The sequence below is a fragment of the Channa argus genome, chromosome 3 (assembly GCF_033026475.1).
Source record: "Channa argus isolate prfri chromosome 3, Channa argus male v1.0, whole genome shotgun sequence".
Lineage (NCBI taxonomy): Eukaryota > Metazoa > Chordata > Actinopteri > Anabantiformes > Channidae > Channa > Channa argus.
Genome location: NC_090199.1, coordinates 15,174,258 through 15,197,615, shown reverse-complemented (window position 1 = coordinate 15,197,615; position 23,358 = coordinate 15,174,258). Strand labels below are relative to the sequence as shown.

The following is a 23,358-nucleotide window of genomic DNA, read 5'->3' as shown; positions in this document are numbered from 1 at the left end:
GTGTAGGCTATTCCAAATTATATCCAAACAATTGAATTTCCCACAGGTGGACTACAATTCAGTTGTAAAAACACCTCAAGGATGATCAGTTGAAACAGGATGCACCATGGGCTCAATTTTAAGTGCAATGATTGAATACTTTTTTATTTTTGAAATCTCTGCAAATGTATTTTAAACAATTTTCTTTTAATTTGTAATCATGGGGTATCGTTTGGACAATTTTGCGGAAAATAAATTTGTTCCAATTTGGAACCAGGCTATAACATACAATGTGGAAAAAGTTTAGTGCTGTGCATACTGTATGTAATTAAGCTACGGTCCCCCTAAACCACAGGTACCATCTAACCAACAGTTCTTGACAACCTGACCTTTACAAACTAGCCAATTTAAAATCACTTAAAGCCTTGAAAACAAAAATCACTAAACCAAGACCAGCATTGTTAGATAGATGTATGACACCAGAAAATGTCAAGACCCATACTATAAACCAAAACAGAACCAGTTATGAGTGGCTATTTCTTTGTTAATACTGTATAAGTTTTAAATTCAAATTACTGCTGTTCAGTTTAATATTCTGCATTTCTATTCAGTTTCTAAACAATTTTTACCTGTACTGAATCAAAATGAAAAAGACTCAGTGGGATAACAGATCAAAAAGATGAATATTTATTGGTCTTAAGAGAACATGGTGGTACATTTTTTGCCATCTGGCTCCAAAAGAGTACGTGTAGATGCCGTTGGGTAGCCATCCAGAATGCAGCATCCCTGAGTCCTCCTTTCTGGCCATGGTGGTCTGGTAGATCAAGGCTGCTGAAAAGAAACATGAACAGAATTAAAAACATGAACAGAATTAAAAGGGCAAACAAAAAAAGTATTTTGTTTCAGAAACAAAATAATTGGCCATGACTTTGATTTTTAGAGGCATGCAATGGGTAGTTCTGACATGAAGTTTAAAAATGACACCTCAGAAGCAACATAAAATGCTGGGCAATAATTCCACATTACAAGAAAAAAGTATCATATGCTTAATTTATGATCATGTCTTCCAAAACCCATCTAGCTGAACTGTAAATAGATATAAACCAACACCACATTTGCAGTATTGTTTGTACAATTCTGTTTCCACCTGATAAGATTTGTGGACAAATGTTTAATCAGGTTAATTAAACAATGTATACAGTTTAGATCTACTGCCCAACCCTAACACCACATCGTTAAAATTATTCTTTGAAGATTCATGTTGACCCACAAGGCATCACATAAAAGGTGAAATGGCAGACCTCTATACTATGACAGTAGTAAAATAAAATAAAATGTAAAAAACATTCAAAGAAAAACAAAAATAACAACAACATATTTCATGTAGACCACAAATAGACTTCAGTGGCATTGTCTAACCTCTACAAGCGCAGGTGTAACTTTTACTGATCCGGTTCCACTACTGTTCCCTTCTCAGACACGTAAATACCGTCCAAGAACTTTCTGATATCCTTATTTTTGACTGTGGTGGCCTGTTGAATCAGAGCAGCTGGAACAGAAAAACGACGTGGAGATGAGCAGCTTATTATGTAAGAGGTCACACAGTAATTATACAGTGTGAAGGCGACAAATCGAAGGACAGTCAGAAGTATTAAATGATAGATGTATTGTGTTCATTTTGTAATGCACCATTTGAAGTCTAATTAGGATAATTGAGCCAAGAACTACTTAAGTAATGATAAATATGAAAGTCGGGTATCTCCCCATAATTTAAATACTTTATTTGAAGTCCAAAATGAATAACTACACAACTTAACACAAACAGTTTTTACTAACATTATACCAGTGTGCATGGGATAGAGGGGTGGTTTTACATCACAAATCAACTTCTGTATGAATAAAGGTGATAGATAACATGTCATTGATGAGGTATAGTGATGGCATTTTTGTGGACTGATCATATTCTTGAGTGAGTTTGTGCAATCTTTCAATTGATTCACAATCGGTAGCATTTTTGCTTTTGTGAAAGTTTAACAGCTGATATTTAAAGTATATGGGTTATTGACTAAGTAAATAAGTATGGGTAGTGTTACAAACCTTGGCAAAAAATAAATAATAAAATAATAATAATTGTGTCATGTTTCACAGCAGTAGAATAAAAGGCAAACAAGCATACCTGAGTTTGACACCAGCTCAATGTCATTACCCTCCAGCACCAGCTCGTCCTTCTGGGCAGCTGAGACTGAACATGTCACACCTGAATGACAAGAAAAAAGATTTGTCCGTCTGTACGATGAAAAAAAAAAGTATATAAAACAGACAGTACACTTAAACCTGAACAACTTAAAACACTTTACAGTCTATCTGATTCCATCTCACAGATAGTGGTGGAGTTTTCTTGCAAAACAAACATAATTCACAGTTCAGCATTTTATGGTAAAATCTCTTTCACATATGAATTTTGGAGAATATCTGGAAAATCAGGTTGGGGTATTCACTGAATTGTTTCACATCTGAGGCACACATCAAGTAGATGGTTCTCTTGCTTTCACTCTACCACCAACAAAGCCCCTGGCCAGCAAAAATTTTCAATGGAAACGTGGCATAGTCACTACGTATATCCAGCCTTGCTCACGACAGAGAAATAACTACAGTGATGCAACAAGAAAAGCTGAAGCTCTGCCACAGAGAGTTCAGTGACAGCTGGGCGTGTGCCAAAGTAAAGCGTCTCAACTCTAGCAGAAACCGAAGCCGAGACTGGGTTTTTCTACCAGATATGAATGAATTTTCCAACACAAGGAAAAGCTGCACACTACTCTGACATTATTAGTGCGCCTGCTAACGATTACCCGGTAAGAAAACCACCATCTAGTCATAGAATGTAAATAAATTAAACTACACTCCTGGTACTACAGCTTAAATACAAGTTTTTATTTTTGTGTTCAGCAGTTTGTCTTCGGGTAATGTGAATATAGCACCAGTTTACAGGGTCCATCACAGAGGTTCCTTGGTAAGTTTGTGCTTTAGGCCCTACAATACAAATATATAAGCTTTACTTCTATAAAATGTATGTTAAGTTGATGAGTTCACAGGAAATGTGTTGTGGTCCAGGGTTTCTTTGAAATAATGAGTAAATACTAAGATTCACACAATACAATCAATCACATGTTTGGATATAATTAAATGGGCAGTTATAAAATATTAGGTTGTGTGAGGATTCATTTGGAAAGTTATCAAATGCTATAGTTTGTGCAGCCATCTTAAAATGAAATACACATCAGGTACTTAATTCTAATTACATTTCACAGATTAATTGCACAAGAGATACATGGCTAGAGTACTTGTTTATCCACTACTTACAAAAAGTTTGGGATATTTGAGTTTCAGTTGAAATCTCAGGATGTACCTAAAATGCACTACAACCTTTACAGGCGAACTTAATTTGACGTTTGCTAAATTTTTGAATGCACATGTCCAACTGTTCAACATCTCAGTACTTATTCCATAACATGCTTTTTTCTAACAAGGTGATTAAGCACACAAATACGATTATTCATGGGTCATGTCTTATGCACTATTACGTACTGCTTCAATGACAATTTTTTATTCAAACAGTTCTCTTCATCATACTGTTCACATTGTGTTATCGTGAGGCCAACTGACAACAACTGACAAGTTATTGAAACATTCACATTTTTTGTTTTGGTAAGCCAACGACTGTTGGCTATTATTTCAATAAATTTGAGATGAAGAAATTACCATTGCATTTTTCTACTTATAGTCGAATCTCTAACTTTTGTGAATAGTGTATGTAATACCAACAGTTACCCATGTTCTAATGCTCACAAGCCACTTGCACAGACAGCTAAGATTTACTCCATAATTTAAGTAGTAGATAGTCAATAATGCTGGGGGGCAAAAAAAAAACGAGTTCTGTTTTATAACACCAATGGAGCCTTGCATTGCAAATTTGTATCCGAATTCTACAGCAGCAACAGCTTGTCACTTCTAGATCAGAAAACACTACCAAATGTTTGCCAGTTCAAGATTTTCATATATAAGAATTAATTACTATTCTTGGTCAAATATTAAACTGAAGATGTTCAAAGTCTTTGGACTAGATTTCCACTATTTAGATTTTTGTAAAATTATAAATTGATGGTAAAATATTGATTCACTCAAGGTAGCTGTAGCTTGAAATCAAGCCAACAAAGATGTCAAAGCCTGCAGTTTGTTATATATGTGCAAGGTACACTTTTGGGCCTTCTAACTAGTTAGAAGAATGATCAATGCTCGTATCTTTTTATTAAGGAATAGATCTAAACTACTGCTAGTGCTGTTTTGAGAGTCTGTGTCAAAGGCTGTCTAATCCCTGGGTGTCATGACAACACCTCCCTACAATAAGAAAATCACATACTCTAGCTTTAGACAATAAAATAAAGGGAAAAAAAAAAACAGACATCCGTATTGTTATTTTTCCTATTAATTAAAGCAAGTTTATTCTGACTCAACTTAAGCCATAGCAAACATGTTAAGCTTACAACTACTGCTTTATTTGAAAAAATTATAATGGCAGACTCACCATTTCTCATTCGAACACGGCGGATGTACTTCTCTCCCAGGAAGTTTCTGATCTCCACCAGAGTGCCACTCTCCTGAATGACTACGTTGATGGGGAAATGGGCATACACGGAACGCATTTTGTACCGGAAACCCTGCAGTAAAAAGTAAGAGAAAGGCTTAATGGTACTCTGAAAGCAAATGAAACTGTTCACTACTAATAGCCAGCATACAGCAAAACAAAGACGACAAAAAAACACAAATCTACAAAAAAAAAGAAACACAAATCCTTTCACACAGATTTATTAGTTTAGTTTATTAGCTATAGTAAATATCTCAGACTCCACTGTAAAATGTAACTGATCTCTCACCAAAGTGACTCCCTTGATCATGTTCTGGACATGGCTACAGATGGTGCGGACTGTGGCCAGCTCCTTCCTGTTACCCCACCATTTATCCACACGAAGCTGAGAAAAGAAACAAAGCAACTCATGTCAACTTCACAGAACTGCACTAGTTATGATAGAAATTGTTAAGACAAAAAAAGTTAACAAAAAGTTAATTTTGTTATTCAGTCAAGTTTCACTTTTTCAAGCTCTTTAAAATGGTTAGTTTTTAGTGTTTAAGTGTTTTTAACCCCAAACTTTGAAATGTCTTTATAGTTATAGATCAGAAATTGAGGACATCAATACCATCTTTAAAATATTACTGTGGACATTTGACACAAAAACATATTTTTTAAGACAAATGATTGGACATACCAAAGGTAGAATAGCTAATACTTGCAGCCCCCAACTATACATCACCAGAGAAACCCTCCTCAACAATAGTAAGTTACAACTGTGATCCACATTAAAAGTTCTCACTTTTAACAATAGTCTACATTTTACAATTTAAATGTACTGATATTTAGATTTTTAATAAAAGAAAAAACAAAACAAAATAAAAGCTCAAGAAAGAACCATGCTCTGTTTTTATTACTACTAAATTTTCATTGTTTTAAAAGGGGCTACTCCTAATCCATATTGTACAATAAAACCAAAAAAAAAACAAAATTAATGACAAGAGACGGACCGGACCCTCTTGCTAAATGAGCTATAACTCACTGTGAAGAAGTTGATAACTCTCTTTTGACTCATTACTACAATTGATATCACACAATCACTGTTTACGTGTAAAAGCCTTTACAAACTACCAGTTTATTCCATTATTAAAAACAAGTCTTGTTCCTTCTCACCTTCTTCTGTTTCTTGCCCAGCAGGGACAGCTCCAGGTTGATGTGGTTAAACTCCCTGTGAAGTTTGCCACGGGGGCCCTTGACCATCACTGTCCGCCCCTTCAACCTCACCTCCACTGGACCACCACACAGCAGAGAAAAGGGAACAATAAAGATTAAAGCCACACACTCACCAGAAGTTAGATGAATATGATTAACATGCACTCAAAATTATCCTGATAGTCTGCAAAAGTGCTTCTTACCTTTGCTGGGGATGTCGACAGTCTGACTGCTGAGAATGGTCTTCATTCTGTAAAGAGATGAAGTATTTTATACCCTCAAGCTTGTCTGCATACCTGAAGTTACCTAACAAGAAGGTTAACAGGACTAATTCTGACGCTAAGGTGCAACTATGCAGAGTTCCAGTACATCCGGTCCTGGAGTAGCATGTTGCACTTCCAAGATACAGTTACAGTTAGATAAAGTCATACTGTTCAGGATGTTCAAGACTTACATTCACATTCATTCAAATCAGCGTTTAGCATGGACTAGGCTCAACCACAATGCATTGACTAACGTTAGCATTAGCGCTAGTGATAATAGAAAGCTAGCATTAGACAGCGTCACCGGTGTTTCCCATGTGTACTACTTAACAGTTAAATTTCTTCAACCTTTTTGTGGGTATAAATAACAACTTCAGCCATACAATCACTGTCCTTTATGAACAATGTTCAATCTTCTGTGGCCTTTAGCACAAGCAGAGGTGCCACATCGGGCCTCAGGCAGACATCCGAATTAATGGAAAACAACTAACATTTTCCATGACAAACTCAAAATATATCCAAAATAAAACTTATGTTGTGAAACATAGAGCTGTCCGTATCATACAGTTCAAAACTAAGAATAAACAAAGGTTTAATTGACACAGATGGCATCAGATAAAACCAAAGACATTATTTTTCAGTTATCCTCACCTCGCCGGTAGCAGAGGAAAGGAAGAAGGAAGTACGTCACGACGCTGTTGTACAGTGCATACGGTGCGTCATCAAGCATTACAGAACGATCGAACACATTATTGATGATTACTCAATTTTAAATCGATTATATTTATTAATAAACGCTTTTTTGTCTTTACTAACATATTCTAACAGATGCGTTTACATAAAACACAAGGCTTCACCAATTTTCCATTCTGCTGAAATCATGTGAAAGCAATGCCAGACCAAAGCAACCTATCGCCGAGTGTTGTTGCCAATGACAGTCGCTGTTAGCGAGTCATGGCGCTGCTTAAACAGAGTTGTTGTGTTGCTGGCCGCTTCTCTACTAGCCACCTGTGGCAGAGCCAAAGATGCATTCCACATGTGAGTATTTCCACAAACTGGTCGCACAGTCTCCATCTAACAAACCCAAAAGGTATCGGTTAATTGGACATACGTTAGCCACATAGCCGTCCGTCGGCTGTAGCGTTAAAGCCTGGTCCAAGGGCCTAGAAGTATAAACTGATGCAATTTGTGTTTGTAACCCAGCTGTAGTAACAATGTTGTCTGTAACTTCCAGATATGAAATTAGCATGATAGTGTGTGGTAGATTTAATAAAAATACTTTGTAAAGCAGGGGCACCTGAGCTAACCAACAGTCTTGCCCATCCAGGTTTATAGCAGCAGTCTGACAACAGTGGCCAAATCCTCACCTGACCGGGCTGGCAGGAATAGGGCTCTTCTCGGCGACGACGGGCCCGATCTGCAAGACTTTATATGTGGGGAGCTGTCAGAGAAAAGCAAGTGGGCAGAGTACAGAGGCAACCTGAAGAGACAGAAAGGAGAGAGGTAAGCTGTGGTAAAAAAAAAAATTTCTGGGTGAAATAGTAGGTAATTTTGCAGATCATCAGTTGACATTTTCTAACTGTCATACATTAGTATACTGTTAATAACTTCTGGTAAACAATTTTCAATGCTCTTTTTATAACTCTGGTTGTTGCATGGTCTCTCTGTATTTGTGTGGGTTTTCTTTTCCGTGTAAAAGTCTGCTATACTGAGTTGCCTGAATTGCATCTGACGTTTACAATTGCTATGCTGTTATGTCAGGCTGCGGCTCCCTCCGTGGGTAAAGACAGAGATCCCCATTGGCAAGAATTACAACAGGCTGAAGAACACACTGAGAGACCTCAACCTGCACACTGTAAGTGTTATGTCTACGCACACATATAGAGACATCGCAAATGTGACCTTGAAAATTTGAAGATAAACGGCTCCTACATAACATTTTTAAACGTATAAAATGGTAAAAATTGGTTTTGACTCTGGTTTGATTGGTTGGCATCTTAACATAAAACGTACTGACAAAATGACTAAATGACATTGACATTTTAAAATGTTTTTAACAATTTCAAATATAATTTAGTGAAATATCTATGTGAGTTCTTGTGCATATGAAGGCACATATTTCTATCCATGTCTCAGGTGTGCGAGGAGGCCAGGTGTCCTAACATTGGGGAATGCTGGGGTGGAGGAGAGTATGCCACAGCCACCGCCACCATCATGGTAAGTCACACAGAGTGGCTGTCTCTGTATGTCTAGTAGACATACTTGTCTTCTCAAGCTATTACTTAAACTATTCTTGTGTATCAGTAACATATCATATGAGAATGCCCTATGATACATTGTATATGGATTGTTTGTTCCAGTATTTTATATACTAATATTAGTTTTTTCTCTTTCTCCTTTTCTGTAGTTAATGGGGGACACATGTACTCGTGGATGCAGGTTCTGCTCAATAAAGACTGCTCGTCAGCCCCCACCACTAGACCCAAATGAGCCTTACAATACAGCGAAGGCCATTGCTGCCTGGGGTCTGGACTATGTGGTTCTTACCTCAGTTGACAGAGATGGTAATGACTTCCTACTTCGGTTTATCTACATACTTCCTAACTGCTACTATACACCACAGTTGATGTTTGAAGCTTTTTTGGTTACTTTATTTGGTGATGGAAATGAAATATATAAAATGTTTTCAAAACAAAATGCCAAAATTAAAAACAAATATTCTTTTTAACAAATGTTATAGTATACATTTCCTTTAAATTCTATTCATTAAACACATTTACAGAAATATTTTTTCATTACTATTCATTACTAACACATATGAGTAATAACATCCTGCTTTTTTCCTTTTCAATTAGATATTGCTGATGGAGGTGCTGAGCATTTTGCTAAGACAGTTTCTTACCTTAAGGAAAGGTAAAATGTCTCATGTCTTTTAGAATTTCTAAGTGTTTGTTTTTTATTATCTGTGCTAAATGAATAAATAAGCACTTTTGTCATATTCATCAAGGAACTTTCAGATCCTGGTTGAATGCCTAACCCCTGATTTTCGTGGTAACTTGGCAGCAGTAGAGAAGGTTGTTCTGTCAGGGCTTGATGTGTATGCCCACAATGTGGAGACAGTTCGTGAGCTGCAAAGGTTGGTGCAAATTTTGCCTCTGTATTTCGGCAGCTGCTGTTGTGTTTTACACAATTATAGATGTTAGAAGCTAAGCAGCTAAGCTCCATCCAGCATTGAGAACTTAATATATTGAACACAACAGCTTCAAAGCCATGTTTTAATTGTAATCTTGTCATTTAACATGTTGAACAACAAAGTTTTGTCCTTAGCACAAAGGACATAAAGCTCATTATAACAATGACACTGTAAATGCATCATGTTAAACTGTTTAACAAAGGTTGTACAAGTTATACATCCTCTCCTTTTTAGCATATTAAAATATTCATAATCTCAAACTTTTGTTTATTTTAAAAGTTGTGTTATGGGCAAAACATGTCTTCCAATTTATGAGAAAAGATCAGATCTTGGTGTGTATGCACTGCAGATTTCAGAGTTTCACATCACACTTTAAATGCATTTACGCACTATTTCTGTTAAAGAAATAGTTGTAGTGTGGGTTTACAGCCCTGCCATCAGAGGGAAGCGATTCTTAGGAAAAGACATTATTTCACACAAGAACCAGCAGGTGGCAGTAAAAGCCATTTCCCTACTTCTTGGTAATGATCCGAGAAGATGCTGTACAGTTTTTCCTAATTGATCATTTTATTTGTTTATGATAATCTTTGTATACATTTTTATTTTGTCTTTCTGTTTGTAGGCGTGTGCGTGATCCCAGAGCAAACTTTGACCAGTCTCTGAGTGTCCTGAAACATGCTAAAAAAGTCAAACCCTCTGTGCTCAGCAAGACCTCCCTCATGCTGGGACTGGGGGAGACTGATGAACAGATACTCAACTCTCTGACTGGTGTGTATACTCATTGGTCACATATTGACACTTTCAAAATTTTCATGGTCAGCAAATTAGTTTGCTGACAGCACTATTGTAATGATGTTGCAGAGCTGCGAGAAGCAGGAGTGGACTGTCTAACACTTGGTCAGTACATGCAGCCCACTAAACGCAGTCTAAAGGTAAATCGATTAAATTCTTTGTGAGATTCCTAGCTTTACTCATTTTGGTAAAGCGATGCACACTTTGACATTTTGTGTTTTGGTTTAGGTGGAGGAATATGTAACTCCAGAGCAGTTTGCCCACTGGGAGAAAGTTGGAAATGAAATGGGCTTTATTTACACAGCCAGTGGGCCACTTGTGCGATCATCCTACAAAGCAGGTGAGAAACAAATGCCACCTTGCACAATTTTAATATGTACACATTCTTGAGAACCCCATCAAGTACAGTGGCATATTGAGCTACTATATTTAGCCTTCACATTACTGTACAATTATATTGTGAACTGAAAGCTGTAAAATACTGAAATGTGTAAAACAGTCTAACAGCAGCTTAAAGGGGTTGATATTACTATGAAAAAAAGTGGGAAAAGGAATTACAGTGACATCAAAGTATCTCTTTTTTATCTTCATTTTCTTTTCATAGGAGAGTTTTTCCTGAAGAATCTGCTGAGCAAGAGAAAAGCAGGCATCACTATAGGAGATTGACAAGTGTCAAACCAGCGACTTCTAAAAACTGCTCTGCATCTCCCTTTTACAATGAGGAAATAAGATTTGTTGTGTTGTTGTAAGTTGTAACACAGGTAACACATTTACTGCAACAACTCACTGCGTTAACTAATGACACAGACGTGACAGCAACAAGAGATGTTAAATACAGAGATGATTCAGTTGCGTTTGTGTGCACTGTTTCTTTTTTTTACTATCCCACTAGCACCCCAAAGATCCACTTTTGAACAAAGAGAACAAACAGCAGATAGTAGCCTGCAGGTGTCTAGATGAGATGGGTGCAGACAAAGTTCATATACCCCTCTAAGAGAAAAGACTACCCAGTGTAGCTGTAGTTTAGTACTTCACAGGGTCTTAAATCACAATCTACCATTAACTCATCTCCCTCAGGGTATCTGGATTATACTTAAAAGCGCTTGACCTTTAACACATAACCTGCTTTATGATGTCTACTGTCTCCTTTCTGTGTAATAGTTGATGCAGAAAAGTGAAATTAGAATACTACTACTAAATCTTGAGTAGCAAAAGACATACTTTACCAACTGTACTTTCTGATTTATTTTGTTGCACGTCACTATTTAGATAAATCTTTGAAATTATGGTTGTATTTTAATAATCGAGGCTTCTCTGACTAGATAAGATATTTTTCCCTACATTGGTTTGAAATAAATATGAGGCACAATTTAAGAATGTGATATTTTATTGCATTGGCCCTTTAATAAACAGCTACTGATAGGACACATACTGATTAACTTACAGTGAGATGATTTATAAAAAATTATAAAAATATTGTTAAAAAATTTGCAACTAAGCAACAATACTTGATTACATAGTAAAGACTGTAAGAAAGTATACTTGCACGAAGACTTTCTTTGAACCAGATTGTAGTGAACATGTCTGCACCAAACATGTTTGGTTAAGCTGAAATGTTTAAAATGAACTGTTTCTGTGTCTGGAATGATTCATCACTGATCTTCCTCAACAATTTTGGACCGAAGGCTTAAACTTCTTCCTCTCATCTATATCAGCTGTGTGTGTTAGAGAGAGGGAGAGGCAGAGTTTTAGACTTTGGCTTTCTTGGTCGGGGGTTCGGTGGCACTCATGCGTGGACAAACAGCTGCTGGGGCATAGGGGATCCTTGTGGCTGTCACTTTTTTACCAATAGTCTCAATCTGCACAGAGAAGAAAAGGCAGAAAAATAAACTAAACTGCAGTTGGTACTTGTTACAGTTAGTTTATCACTTTACTTCTCGTTTCCAAACATTAATTTTAAATTTTGCAAGAGATGTGTTTACTGTCTGCTCACCTGGAAGCCGATGTTTTGGAGATGAGGGTGGAGGTGGTCCAAAACTCTGCGACCATCAAATATAAAGGCCGGCTTAAGCATCTTCTTGTAGATCTTCTCATAATCCAGTTCCTGTGGTGGAATCAAAGTGAGAGGAGTTTAAAGTTTACACTTTAACACTACAAGTTTCTTTCAAGCAGTTTATAAGAAGATTTAAAATGTGTGATTCTGACCTTAAACATATCCCACTCAGTGCAAATGACCAATGCATGTGCACTCTGGCAAGCTTCATATGGGTCTGAAGTGACAGTCACCAGCTCTGATACTATTGGGGAGATGGGGCGGGGGGAGAGTTTATTTCATACTTACTTACATACATACTAATGATCATTCCAGTTTCGGATCCAAAAGAAAACACTTAACCATCTGAAAACTTTATTTTGACATTGTTTGTGGAAATAATGAATCGCAAAGTGACAGCTAAAGAACAAAATGTTAATCAAAATAACTTTTATTGCATGTCATTCCAACCTGTTTTTCTCCTCTCATTTTCTGTGAAATGTCTGCCCTCCCTTACGTAGTAAAAGGCAGACCGGTCTAATAAAAAAGCTCGCATTTAAACCTTACAATACACACCTCTTTCTGGGTTATCCTCAGAGATGTTGGGCTGAGAGAGGTCATGTATGATTTGTTCCTTAAGGACTTTAGGGTCGTAGATAAAAAGCTTGGCTCCTTCATCCATGAGATATTTCGAGATGTAGATACTAGACGACTCTCTGGAATTGTAACACAAGCACAAGCTCTAGTAAGGCAAGTGTCAACCCTATTGAGGATATAGTTCACCAAATTATGTTGGTAGGTGTTTGTACTGGGTAAAGGGTAATATGCAGTGACACAGCAATTTTCTTTTTCGTAAATATGTACAAAGGTTGGACACTGTGACAGACAGCTCCTGTGGCTTTTCAAACTAACAACCCCATGTTTTTAATTGACATAAAGTTGGTTAAAAAAAAAAGTGATAATAGTGAGATAACATAATACATAAAAAATAAAAAATGTGTGAGAAGGGAGAGCAAAGGTAGTCAAAACTGCCGAAAGACTAACCTTGTGTCACCTGTGTCTTTTTTGAAGGAGAAGCCCAGCAGAGCGATCTTTTTACCGGTAACCGTGTTAAAGAGACAGTCAATAATCCTGCAGGCGAACCGCCGCCTTTGGTACTCATTCATGTCTATCACCTGAGAAAACCAGAAACAGCAATATAAAGACGTTGAGCCTGCACCTTTTTAGGGAAGAGTTCCTTTTTGTAGTTCTCACCTGCTGCCAGTAGGAGGCCACTTCTGGAAGGTTGAGAGCCTCGCACAGATAAACCAGATTCAGCACATCCTTCTGAAAACAGCTTCCACCAAAACCTAAATAATTTCATCTGTGTTTAGCTACGATTTTAAAAGAAGCTAACTTTAAACATTCTTGTAACACATCTCTTACCTACGCTAGCCTTGAGAAACTTGTTGCCAATTCGCTGGTCCATGCCGATTGCCTTGGCGACCTCCTCCACATCAGCTCCAGTTGCCTCACACAGAGCACTGATACTGTTGATGCTGCTGATTCGCTGTGCCAGAAATGCATTGGCTGCCTACACACACACACCAAATACTGAATTGTTTTAAGCTACTAAAAGTAAGAATTTGCTGCTTATCTTTCATAAGAACAGTACTTTGAAGGCACTATCTGTGACAGGCATTTGTCATTTCTGGAGATACATTTTTTTTCCAATAAATAACAGATAATAATAATTATAGCTTGCCAGTTTGGATAGCTCAGATGACCATGTGTTGGTGGTTATGATCCGTTCTTTGGGGACCCAGTGTTCATAGACAGCACAAAGGGCTCTGATTGCCCTTTGGCCTTCAGAAGTTTCGTCTCCCCCAATCAGGACACGGTCTGGCTCCTTCAGATCCCGCACTGCTGTCCCTTCTGCAAGGAACTCTGGGTTGGACAGCACCTGATTGAGCAGGCAAGAAACAAATCTTAGAAACACACAGAACAACAGATCTGAGAGTTTTGTACATGTGTCAGTACACACTTGTAGGTTGAGGCTGGGTTTTGTGTTGGCATCAAATATTCGCCGAATGCTTTCAGCAGCTCGAACTGGGACTGTGCTCTTCTCTGTGACAATCTTGTAGCCATCAGACACCTCTACAATCCGCCGAGCACATGCCTCAATGAATTTGAGGTCAGCGGCACGACCCTTTCCCATCCCATAGGTCTTTGTTGGGGTATTTACCTGATGAAGAGGTGCAACGATTGATGTATTAGAAATGTAATATTCTTTAGCTGTTCAAAGAATTGTGTGTGTGTGTGTGTGTATGCAGGTTGAACTGATGGACTCACAGAGATAAATACAAGGTCAGCATCCCGGATGGCTGAGTCTATGTCTGTGGAGAAAAACAAATTTCTCCCTCTGCATGATTCGACCACCTCTTTAAGGCCCGGCTGAAATGTAAGGAAGTGGGAAAATGGGGTAGGAAGGGTGTGTGTATGAATAATATGTAGAAAAAAAATTGGAATTCACAATCACTGGTAACTAACTGCATTTCATACTAGTCATTCAGGATGATGCAATACCCTGTGGTTGTGGTTGACGTAGGAAAACTACGAAACTGTCTGGAACTAATTTTTGTTTGATTTAGCTCATGGTGAGTAATATGGTACAAAACATCCACTGGGACAGTTCCCAAGCAACATCTACTTTTTAAACAGTAAAACAACTGGCAACTCTTTTAGTTGAAATCTCAAAGGTGAAAATAATGCGGCAGAAATCATACATTAAATCACTGCTCCTTTACTGTTAGTACATGTATTTTCAGTAATCACGCAATTAATCCTGACATAATACTTTTATGTCAGCTTCTTGGTATAATAAGACTGATAAGATACCTCATATATAGGCAGAGTGTCTGAGTTCCAGGCTTTAATACGAGACTCATTGACATCCACAACAGTAACTGTAATTTCTGGACACATCTGGGCGATCACAGTGCATGTTGGGCCTCCTACATATCCGGCACCAATACAACAGATCCTTTTTATCTGAAACATCTGTAAAAAAAACAAATACTTAAAATACTACTACAGACTGGAGAAATGCCAAGTATGAAAAAAGAACAGTAGCGTCTTACTGCAAATTTCTTTGTGAATTTACTGCTTTGTGCAGGTAGCACCTATTAGACCTTATAGAAACCTTACATCTATCAAAGCTCTAGGTGTGATTGTTTTTTAATATTAATCAATATACCAATTATGGGATTTAATGATTATATGCTTAATTATTTAACTGTATAAAGTGAAAATAGGTCCATCACAGTTTTTTATACCCTCAAGGTGACCCTCTTAAATTCTTACTTTGTTCAAAAGAGAAAAAGTCACTTAATTTAAATTGATCTATAACAAAAGCCTTTGAAATCATATTCTATTAATAGTCAATAGGCTTTAATTTTTAATATTACTGTATAATAATAAACTTGCGAAAAAGTTAGAGATGAAAAACAACTAATCTAACCTTAGAAGCCTACCCCCCAGGGGGGATGGGCTCGATGCAGAGAAAGAATTTCATTGTAACATGTATGTGCAATATGTATATGTGCTCAATGAGAATAAGATGTTCATTAAGTAACCAACTACTTTGTTGCCGGTTACTTACTATTTGAGTAAAGAACCTTTCCCCAAGCAAATGTGGCAAATATGTTGCTAAGTAAACTCTTAGATATGAGGCCGTGCTGCCTTTCTGAATCCTATGCGATTTTTAATTTAGTTAATATGTTTAGGCAAAGGATTTGTGAAAGTAATTCACAAATTGGTGAATAATGTATTCAGTAATTAGTAGTAGCCCTATGAAATGCTGTGCAGTTAATTTCCATTCATTTCACTCTGCTAAGTTAACTTAAATAGGTTGATCACCAACAAAAAGCAGAAAGGTTTATTTACAACAATTTGCGTTCTGTTGCCGATTTCAGATTCACCATCTGATCCTTCAGATTTTTCGATCCACTGTACCAACCGTGCCGATCTCGCCTGATAGAAAATAAAGAAGCCTTTATATGCAACTCTGCCACGTTTAACGGTAGTAAGGATGAAGAACGACCCTTTATTGGAGACCCTTTTGGGCTGTTCATCTTAGCTGGGTTACCTCGAACGTGTCACGAAAACATTATAGATTTGCAGCACCGCATTTAAGATAGTTGACTTAATTTCTCTTAAGGCAGAGTAAGCACTCAACCCGGGAGACAAATGAATGGCCATCTATTTTGAACCAGCTAGCTAGCTAATGTTAGCGGTTAGTTACCGTTACATTACCTCTGCCAACTCGACAATCCGTGAACTTCACAGTATCTCAGCTCCTCTCTTTAATGTGTCCTGTAGAGACAGACGTTTGTTCCTGGGCCACTGTTGTGTATGTATCGATAAATGTTTCTGACCAGGAGAAAACCAGTGCTCGACTCTTACAACTTTTTTAAGCACCACCTTTATCTAAGAGGGGCCACTTTTATTTAGGCACCCCCTCCGCAGCGATACTTCCGTTGTGGGGAATTCAAAATAAAAGCAAACAGTGACGCTTGTGCCCTGGTTGATAGAAAAGGACGGAACATTAATGTATCTAATTTTAAAAGAACCAGACCCTCCCCGAATAACTATGTAATAACAGTATAACTATAAAATATATTGCGCTGACTGTTGAACTGTCAAACTAAAAATTGCACAGTACTGTTTTCACCGGTGTCATCGGATGGCGCACACAGACATGAGATGGAGCAGTAAAAAATAAATTTCTACCTGGAGCTAAACACAATCAAGGCTGTGTTGTTCAGGTGCACTTAAAGAGGAACGACCCCAATACCGACCCTCCTCACCACACGACTATACAACCCCACAGCGATGTCAACAATCATTGAAAATTCCTAGCCAAGGGTGTACTTCCTGCCTCGTCTCAGGAAGTTCAATCTACTCTACTAAAGCCAGCTCATTCACACAAATATCGGACAGTTATAGTAGGAAGACTCGACAACCTTAACAACACTCATTTATTCTCAGGATTTATTGTGTCTAAAAAATTTTTAAGTTTTAAAATCGGGGGGCTTTGGCTGCCTGGGTGAAATGTGAGGGAAGTTTTTCATGTTTATTACAAAATATATTTTTAAATAAAACACAAAAAAACGTATTTGCCATGGATATCGTTATTATTGCTTCCAACTCAAAACATCATCTGTCACATAAATTGTAGACTGTGGACCTGGTAATGGTCTGAGTCTGACATGAAGCTGCACTGCTCTTAAAATTTTGTGACCTTGGTTTTATCGGGAGCTGATGTAAATAGTTCAGTTTCTGTTTGTCTTTTTACATCTACCATATATTTTCAATTGAGTTTTACAACATCTTAAAAAAGAGCAAGAGGTTATACCCCAACAAGAAGCTGCTATCTGGAGCATACTGACATGGAAATATTTTTGAAGCACCCGACCTAAGATATTGAAAAACAAAATGCAATAAAAAAATATACAAAAAGGGGAAATGCAATGACTAGCATTTAGACAAATAAATCTACCAATTAAATAGAAGTACGTAAATAAAATTAAACATAATCTGTGTTGCACAATCTTAAGATTACATGATGTTTTGGAACCTCTTTTCTGAAGACAAAAATAAACTTTACATGGACAACATGAGTTAAACAAGCAATAACAGAGAAATAAATGAACCAATAATTAGCAATGCAATATTTTCCTAATGCCACATTACAACACTATCTTTTTTATAGAAACATCATACCAAAACTATGAAAAAAAGTGTCAACTTCTTGCAAACACACAGCTTTCATTTAAACTGAGATACTAGTCTGTCAAATGTACAAAAACCTTCTTAACATACTGCAAAACTTCTCATGTAGTAAGCGTATGCTTGCACTAGAGCTACATATGAAACCTAACACATAAAACTCAATGGCTGCTATAAACTATGTTAAATAATCTACTTTGGTACATTATACAGTACAGAATGTAAATAAAACAACACAGATTTTATAAAATTTATGTTAAATTTTAAGTGTTATTTTCCGAATGGTATTGTTTTATTAGGAGGACTCCACGGTGGACGTGGACTGTCTTCAAGTATTGCTTGTATCAGTCTTTCTTCTTTATGTCTCTTTTGTTCTTGACCTTTTCTTGCCTGTTGGAAATGAGGAAATACAAAAGAACAAATATAAATAGTTCCAGACACTATGACTAAAAGCACCTCTATAACAACTGGCAGATCTAAAAATCTGTCAGCATTATGAAAGAAATTCAAGAGTTCACCCTCCAAGCTGATGGATGTTTCTTACTTAACCCTCTGCCACTTAAACTATTATGCAAGTAATTAATACCACTAGTATTTGCACTTACCAGCCACTTTTCATACATCTCTAAAGCCATTTTGTCTCGTTCTTCTCTCATGTATCGTTCCTCCTCTGCTTTATTTTTTAGTTCTTGGTGCTCCATCGTGACTTTCTTATGGACAACATGTTTCTTCTTTTCACACCTTCATCATTTTAGGAAAAAACAAACAAACAACAAAACAAATGTATAGTTGTTATAGTTGAAACAGGTGTATATTCACGGTTGGTGTTTTAGGAGTGATGAATATTCATTGGGCGCCACCTAGCTGTTGATCATGTAATACCTGAATATTTAAATCTTAGGCCTTGGGTATAATTGCACTTTAATTATGCATACATATAGACAATAGCTGAATCAAAGGCTCACACTCACCAGCTAGAAAAGGCAGATTGGCTCTCACTCTTTCTTTCTTCCTCCTTTTCCTGCTTTTTTAGTTTAAATTTATTTTCAGCTTCTTTCTGTTTTCTGTACTTCTCTTTGAGTAGTTGATCATGTTCATGTTTCCATTTTTCAAACACCTGTAATGATAGTTACATTGTTAATGAAAAATACAACTACACACAGAAATGACTATTATATTTTTCATAATAACAATTATAATGCTAAATACACCAATCAGCCACAACAATAAACCCACTTGGTTGTTTTTATGTTATCAGGGGCAAGGGTCAACATGGGAAAAATTAATGCTGCCACAATAACCAGGAATCAGAACACAACTGGCAGCCCGCTCTTTATGGTGTGACTGGTGAAGGACCAGTCAGTACCCATGTCAGCCCCATATTAAAGCCACCAGGTGGTGTTAATGCTATGACTAATCAGTGTAAGTTAAGAACATACCTGTTTAGCAGTCTGCCTTTTTTCTTGTTTCTCTTCAAATGCTTTTTGCTCTTTTCTGATCATTTCCTGTTTTTCTTTAGCCTTTGCTTTGAAACTTTCTGTTGTCTTTTCTTTCCAAGCCTCATATGATGCCACAGCATCTTCCTTTTTAGCCTGTTGATCCTGTTTGTTATTAGAAAGACTGTGACAAATATGCACATATCTTAAATAACTATGTGCTTCTTGTAATATTCTGATAGAATGGTGTGCTCCTGTACCATTTTCATTTTTTCTTTCAGCATTTCCTCTTTCTTCTTTAGCTGCATGTTCTTCCTTAAAGTTTCCTTTTTCTTTTTAAGCCATTCCTGTTAGGAGAACAAGCAAATAGGCAGGGACTTTACTTGACTGAAAATGCAGTGGACGCTCTTCTTACATAAATTATGTTTTTATCCAAGGACTTGGATGCTTCATTTAACGTTGAGTACAGTTCACCCAGTGGCCATTAAACTGTTGAACTCATCCCCCTTCCGTAAAAAGTAGGGGGACTGAAAGATCTAAATGGACAAGCTATTTACCTTATCTATCTTATTTTAAAATACAGTTTTATTTACCTTGTTTTTAGCTGTATTTCAAGAGTTTGTATTTATGTATTTGCCTATGCGGTCTCTCCTTGGGTTGGCTGAGGTGCTTTTTCTTTCTTTTCTACATTTCCCACTCTAGACAGTGCTGAGAAAAATGTCACTGTTTGCACATTTGCCATGACCATAAAAACACAGGATCAACGGCTTTTGGCTTGTCCCTTCAGGGGTCGCCAGAGCGAAGTGTGTTCCGCATGTGGATTTTTACATCGAATACAGTGGATTTATACCACTATTTGCTTTACATTGATCAGTCACAACATTAATACTGGGTTTCTTTAAAATTCCATAGAGGACAAGGGTAATTATGACAAAATGTACAGTAATAATTAAAAAATAAAGGTCAATGATCACTGTTAGGAAAAGTGGAGCTGATTTTAACCAATTTATGTGCTGACGAGTGGTTAATCCATAAGGATATATCAGCACTTATTTGTTTATTATATTTTAATAAAAACAATCAAATACTTTTGGATTGTTTGATTTTGAGACTATTTACCATTTACATTTATATTTAAACCACCAGCTGGTATTAATTTTGTGGCTGATCGGTGTACACTCTAAACATTATAGGCTTGTTATCATACTGACCTGGTAAATGGCAGCTCTGAGTGAATCTGCTGCCTGTGGCTGAGACTCTTGTAGTGACAGCTTGCGGTCCAGAACTTTGAGAGTTCCCAAATACTTTGATTCCACTTTCCTGGAACACACACTCTGGGACTGATAACTAATTTAAATAAAATAAAATGATGGTCAGTCACTTATTTTTGCAATGTAGTTGTGACGATGTGTGTACCTATCTACTGGCAGAGTTTCTACCTGCTATCAAGTGATTTTTCCTGGGAGACCTGAGCAACAGAATGATCAGACTGATCTTCTAAGTGTTCCTGACAGATAATAATAAAAGCATAAAGTTAAAAATAATAAGAACACTGGGCAGAGTATATGTTGTAGGAGGCAAACTAAAAGCGTAAAAGTTATTGTGACATTTCTTTACATTAAATTCTTCAAATGATGTAGAGCACTTTCTCTCTGGCCCTTTGCTGTCATCAGAAATAAAGCCATCTGTAAAAATTAAATATCAAGATGATTAATGAGATAATAATACAAATTTAAAATGGTAAGGATATTTTGTTGTACATCTAAACTATTACCTCTGGATCCAGAATCAACTGTGGACTTGGTGAAGAGCCTTGATTGCTCACTGTTATTCAGAGGGGATTTGCTGATGCTACTGACTGAGGGATCTGCTATCCACTACAATAAAACAAATAAAAGTGTCGGCTTCAGTTAGACAGTCTTTCCTTTTATGTTAAAATTAAGAAGTTAATAGTTAAAATATAACATAACAACACCAATATTTACACCAATATTGGTGGATGTATCAGTTGAGACTGGAATCGATGCAGAGGAAGTTTGGGTCCTGACAATATCCTGAGATTCAGTTTCTTCAAGCGGCCTCTCTGCAACATGACGGCTCAATCCAAGGGTCCTTTGTCTCGGTTTGGGTCTTGGTGGTTGCTTCTCTGTAGCACTATCTGAATTAAAATAGTTTGTGGAAAGACATATTTAAAGGCTGCACTTTTAGTACTGAGGCACGGTTTCATTTGTTTATTTAAAAGTAACATGTAATGTGACCCTTGGTGTCCTGCACATAAAACGGAGTAAACAGACCTGTTGAGGACACGTGTTGGAGGTGTGCAGTCTGGGAACTTGTTCCCAGAACAGAGCTGCTCTTCTCCTCAGGACCTGAAGTTCCCATTGCATTGCTGTCAGATGGTGACGGCAAAGGAATGTCCATTAGTGTATCATCTGATGTTTTACCAGAGCTTCCTCTTCGGATCTGAGGATCAGTAGGTTCCCCACCAGTGGTGACATTTGTGGATTGTTGTGAGCAAAACGAGTCACCAGAATTGTTGTGTCCATTGATGGAGTCATCCCGTACTTCATTTCCATATGACTCTGATGCTGATGTGTCTTGCGAGGGAAAGCTGATTCTTTCGCTCTTCAGGAATGAAACTCTTTTTGTCCTCCCATGTTTGCCTTCCTCATCTGAAATCTCAAAGTCGTTGATTTTGCCTTTATTCCTCCCGGCCTTGAATGCGCCAGTGGATTTTTTTCTTGATTTTAATAGTTCATAAAAATAATCTGTGAAGTAATGAGGTAATGAAGACAATTAATTGTTCAAGAGAAAATTATGAGTCAGCAAAAAACAATTGTAAATCAAAGTCTACAAAATAGCATTTTTCCGGAGCTTTCAACTCCTTAATAGTCTTCCTCCCATAGTAGAATGTTGGTGGCCAACTTAGCTCAACTAACCAAAAAAAAAAAAAAAGAAAATATATAATTTGTAAAATCACCTCTTATATATATTATATTATATATATTATTGTAAAATCATATATTGTAAAATCACCTCTTATTTTACAAAAAACGTGATTTTTTTTTTAAAGAAGAAACTTTTATAATATTTCCGCCCTGAAACCTCTGTCATATCTTCCGAGGTTTACGCCACATTTCCCAATGTTATGTACACATTTTAATTCCATATATATTTTTTCTGACATCTTACCATCTTCAACATCATTAAATTCCTCGGAGTAGGAGTAGCGATCTGCTTTTGGTTTGCTTGCCCTGGCAGAGACTGCAGCTTGAAGTTCGTCCTTATAACGACATGTTTTCAGATAACACGGTAGCTACATCATACAGGCTTCGGGGGGGTTATGCCCCCTTACTCTATTTGTCTATGGGAGTAGGATTTACAGATAACATACACACAGCTTTTACCTGGAACGTAGTTCGCTTCGATGTTTTCGGGCTTTTCGTGTAAGCCAGTGTCCTGAACTCTGGGTTTGTCATCCTGAAACTATGAACACGCTAACGTTATTCGTCAGTGCGTCGACAACAGCCTGTTAACAAGTATTCACTTAAGGTAGTTCATTATAAAAAGTAACGTTAGCTTTTGGCTACCGAGGTTCCAAGGCTACAACATTTTCCACCGACCACATACTTGCTGTTTGTTTCTACATACAGGATACAACTAGCTTCTCTTAACGCTAAATGGAATTAGCAAGCGTTAGCTAGCTCAGGGTACACACACACCGCTAGCTGCACGGGGCTAACTGCTAACTGGCTTGTTGATGGTAACCCAGGGAAACCCGTTTCAACAGCGCGCATCCTAAGATCACCCAAAACATTTCAGACTTCAGGAAACTGAGAACAGAAACATCTGACATTTAACTGGATTTTTGAGGTTTGGGTTGGTCCTGTTGATAGAAAAAATAGTTAATTGGTATTATCATGTGATTCACTAATTTGTTAATAAAACAATAATCAGGTGCCCAAATAAAAATAACCATTTTAATGTGCTTTCAGTCTAAGTGATACAAATGCAGTCTGCCTACATAAATAGGATGATGCTTAAACAGCCCGAGTATA

At 37.2% G+C, this 23,358-nt stretch overlaps 3 protein-coding genes across 6 annotated transcripts; 1 reads left to right on the top strand and 2 right to left on the bottom strand.

The window, feature by feature from the left end:
* Window positions 1–643: 643 nt before the first annotated feature.
* Window positions 644–6,177, bottom strand: rpl9 (ribosomal protein L9). 2 transcript variants are annotated; one of them, XM_067497077.1, is made up of 7 exons: window positions 6,019–6,177; window positions 5,777–5,892; window positions 4,911–5,006; window positions 4,562–4,694; window positions 2,156–2,236; window positions 1,399–1,528; window positions 644–810 (listed from the first exon to the last, which is right to left on the bottom strand). In XM_067497077.1, the coding sequence occupies exons 1-6, from the start codon at window positions 6,062–6,064 to the stop codon at window positions 1,422–1,424; spliced, it is 579 nt and encodes a 192-aa protein (XP_067353178.1). In that variant the 5' UTR covers window positions 6,065–6,177; the 3' UTR covers window positions 644–810; window positions 1,399–1,421. The 2 variants fall into 2 exon arrangements, with proteins under 2 accessions (XP_067353178.1, XP_067353180.1); XM_067497079.1 differs by having other exon boundaries at window positions 644–807.
* Window positions 6,178–6,902: 725 nt separating this feature from the next.
* On the top strand, window positions 6,903–10,915 carry lias (lipoic acid synthetase). Its single transcript, XM_067497073.1, has 11 exons — window positions 6,903–7,116; window positions 7,406–7,581; window positions 7,840–7,933; window positions 8,215–8,295; window positions 8,486–8,642; window positions 8,934–8,991; window positions 9,086–9,214; window positions 9,894–10,039; window positions 10,133–10,203; window positions 10,292–10,403; window positions 10,668–10,915. Exons 1-11 carry the CDS (start codon window positions 7,033–7,035, stop codon window positions 10,727–10,729), a joined length of 1,170 nt encoding a protein of 389 aa, XP_067353174.1. The 5' UTR covers window positions 6,903–7,032; the 3' UTR covers window positions 10,730–10,915.
* A 517-nt stretch (window positions 10,916–11,432) lies between these two features.
* Window positions 11,433–23,069, bottom strand: ugdh (UDP-glucose 6-dehydrogenase). 3 transcript variants are annotated; one of them, XR_010913843.1, is made up of 14 exons: window positions 22,708–23,069; window positions 22,493–22,583; window positions 21,595–22,068; window positions 21,286–21,458; window positions 21,075–21,177; window positions 20,918–20,985; window positions 20,740–20,807; window positions 20,512–20,647; window positions 19,561–19,647; window positions 19,304–19,465; window positions 18,836–18,981; window positions 18,470–18,605; window positions 16,389–18,254; window positions 16,020–16,106 (listed from the first exon to the last, which is right to left on the bottom strand). XR_010913843.1 is itself a non-coding variant. In XM_067497072.1 (13 exons), exons 3-13 carry the CDS (start codon window positions 15,132–15,134, stop codon window positions 11,812–11,814), a joined length of 1,491 nt encoding a protein of 496 aa, XP_067353173.1. In that variant the 5' UTR covers window positions 16,020–16,106; window positions 16,389–16,577; the 3' UTR covers window positions 11,433–11,811. The 3 variants fall into 3 exon arrangements, 2 of the variants coding, with proteins under 2 accessions (XP_067353173.1, XP_067353172.1); XM_067497072.1 differs by lacking the exons at window positions 18,470–18,605; window positions 18,836–18,981; window positions 19,304–19,465; ... (7 more) ...; window positions 22,493–22,583; window positions 22,708–23,069 and adding exons at window positions 11,433–11,922; window positions 12,057–12,167; window positions 12,269–12,360; ... (6 more) ...; window positions 14,427–14,528; window positions 14,973–15,134 and having other exon boundaries at window positions 16,389–16,577; XM_067497071.1 differs by lacking the exons at window positions 16,020–16,106; window positions 18,470–18,605; window positions 18,836–18,981; ... (8 more) ...; window positions 22,493–22,583; window positions 22,708–23,069 and adding exons at window positions 11,433–11,922; window positions 12,057–12,167; window positions 12,269–12,360; ... (6 more) ...; window positions 14,427–14,528; window positions 14,973–15,134 and having other exon boundaries at window positions 16,389–16,576.
* Between the last annotated feature and the right edge of the window lie 289 nt (window positions 23,070–23,358).

What these genes read in the sequence shown, in the direction of transcription:
- ugdh (XM_067497072.1), bottom strand. Translation starts at nt 15,134, where the DNA reads ATGTTTCAGATAAAAAGGATCTGTTGTATTGGTGCCGGATATGTAGGA. An exon ending in CTGACCTTGTATTTATCTCT is followed by an intron (nt 14,320 to 14,426) that starts GTGAGTCCATCA and finishes CCTCTTCATCAG; the next exon opens with GTAAATACCCCAACAAAGAC. An exon ending in AACCCAGCCTCAACCTACAA is followed by an intron (nt 14,038 to 14,118) that starts GTGTGTACTGAC and finishes CTGCTCAATCAG; the next exon opens with GTGCTGTCCAACCCAGAGTT.
- lias (XM_067497073.1), top strand. Translation starts at nt 7,033, where the DNA reads ATGGCGCTGCTTAAACAGAGTTGTTGTGTTGCTGGCCGCTTCTCTACT. An exon ending in GATACTCAACTCTCTGACTG is followed by an intron (nt 10,040 to 10,132) that starts GTGTGTATACTC and finishes ATGATGTTGCAG; the next exon opens with AGCTGCGAGAAGCAGGAGTG. An exon ending in GCGATCATCCTACAAAGCAG is followed by an intron (nt 10,404 to 10,667) that starts GTGAGAAACAAA and finishes TTCTTTTCATAG; the next exon opens with GAGAGTTTTTCCTGAAGAAT.
- rpl9 (XM_067497077.1), bottom strand. Translation starts at nt 6,064, where the DNA reads ATGAAGACCATTCTCAGCAGTCAGACTGTCGACATCCCCAGCAAAG. An exon ending in TGTCGACATCCCCAGCAAAG is followed by an intron (nt 5,893 to 6,018) that starts GTAAGAAGCACT and finishes GTGGTGGTCCAG; the next exon opens with TGGAGGTGAGGTTGAAGGGG. An exon ending in TGGGCAAGAAACAGAAGAAG is followed by an intron (nt 5,007 to 5,776) that starts GTGAGAAGGAAC and finishes TTCTTTTCTCAG; the next exon opens with CTTCGTGTGGATAAATGGTG.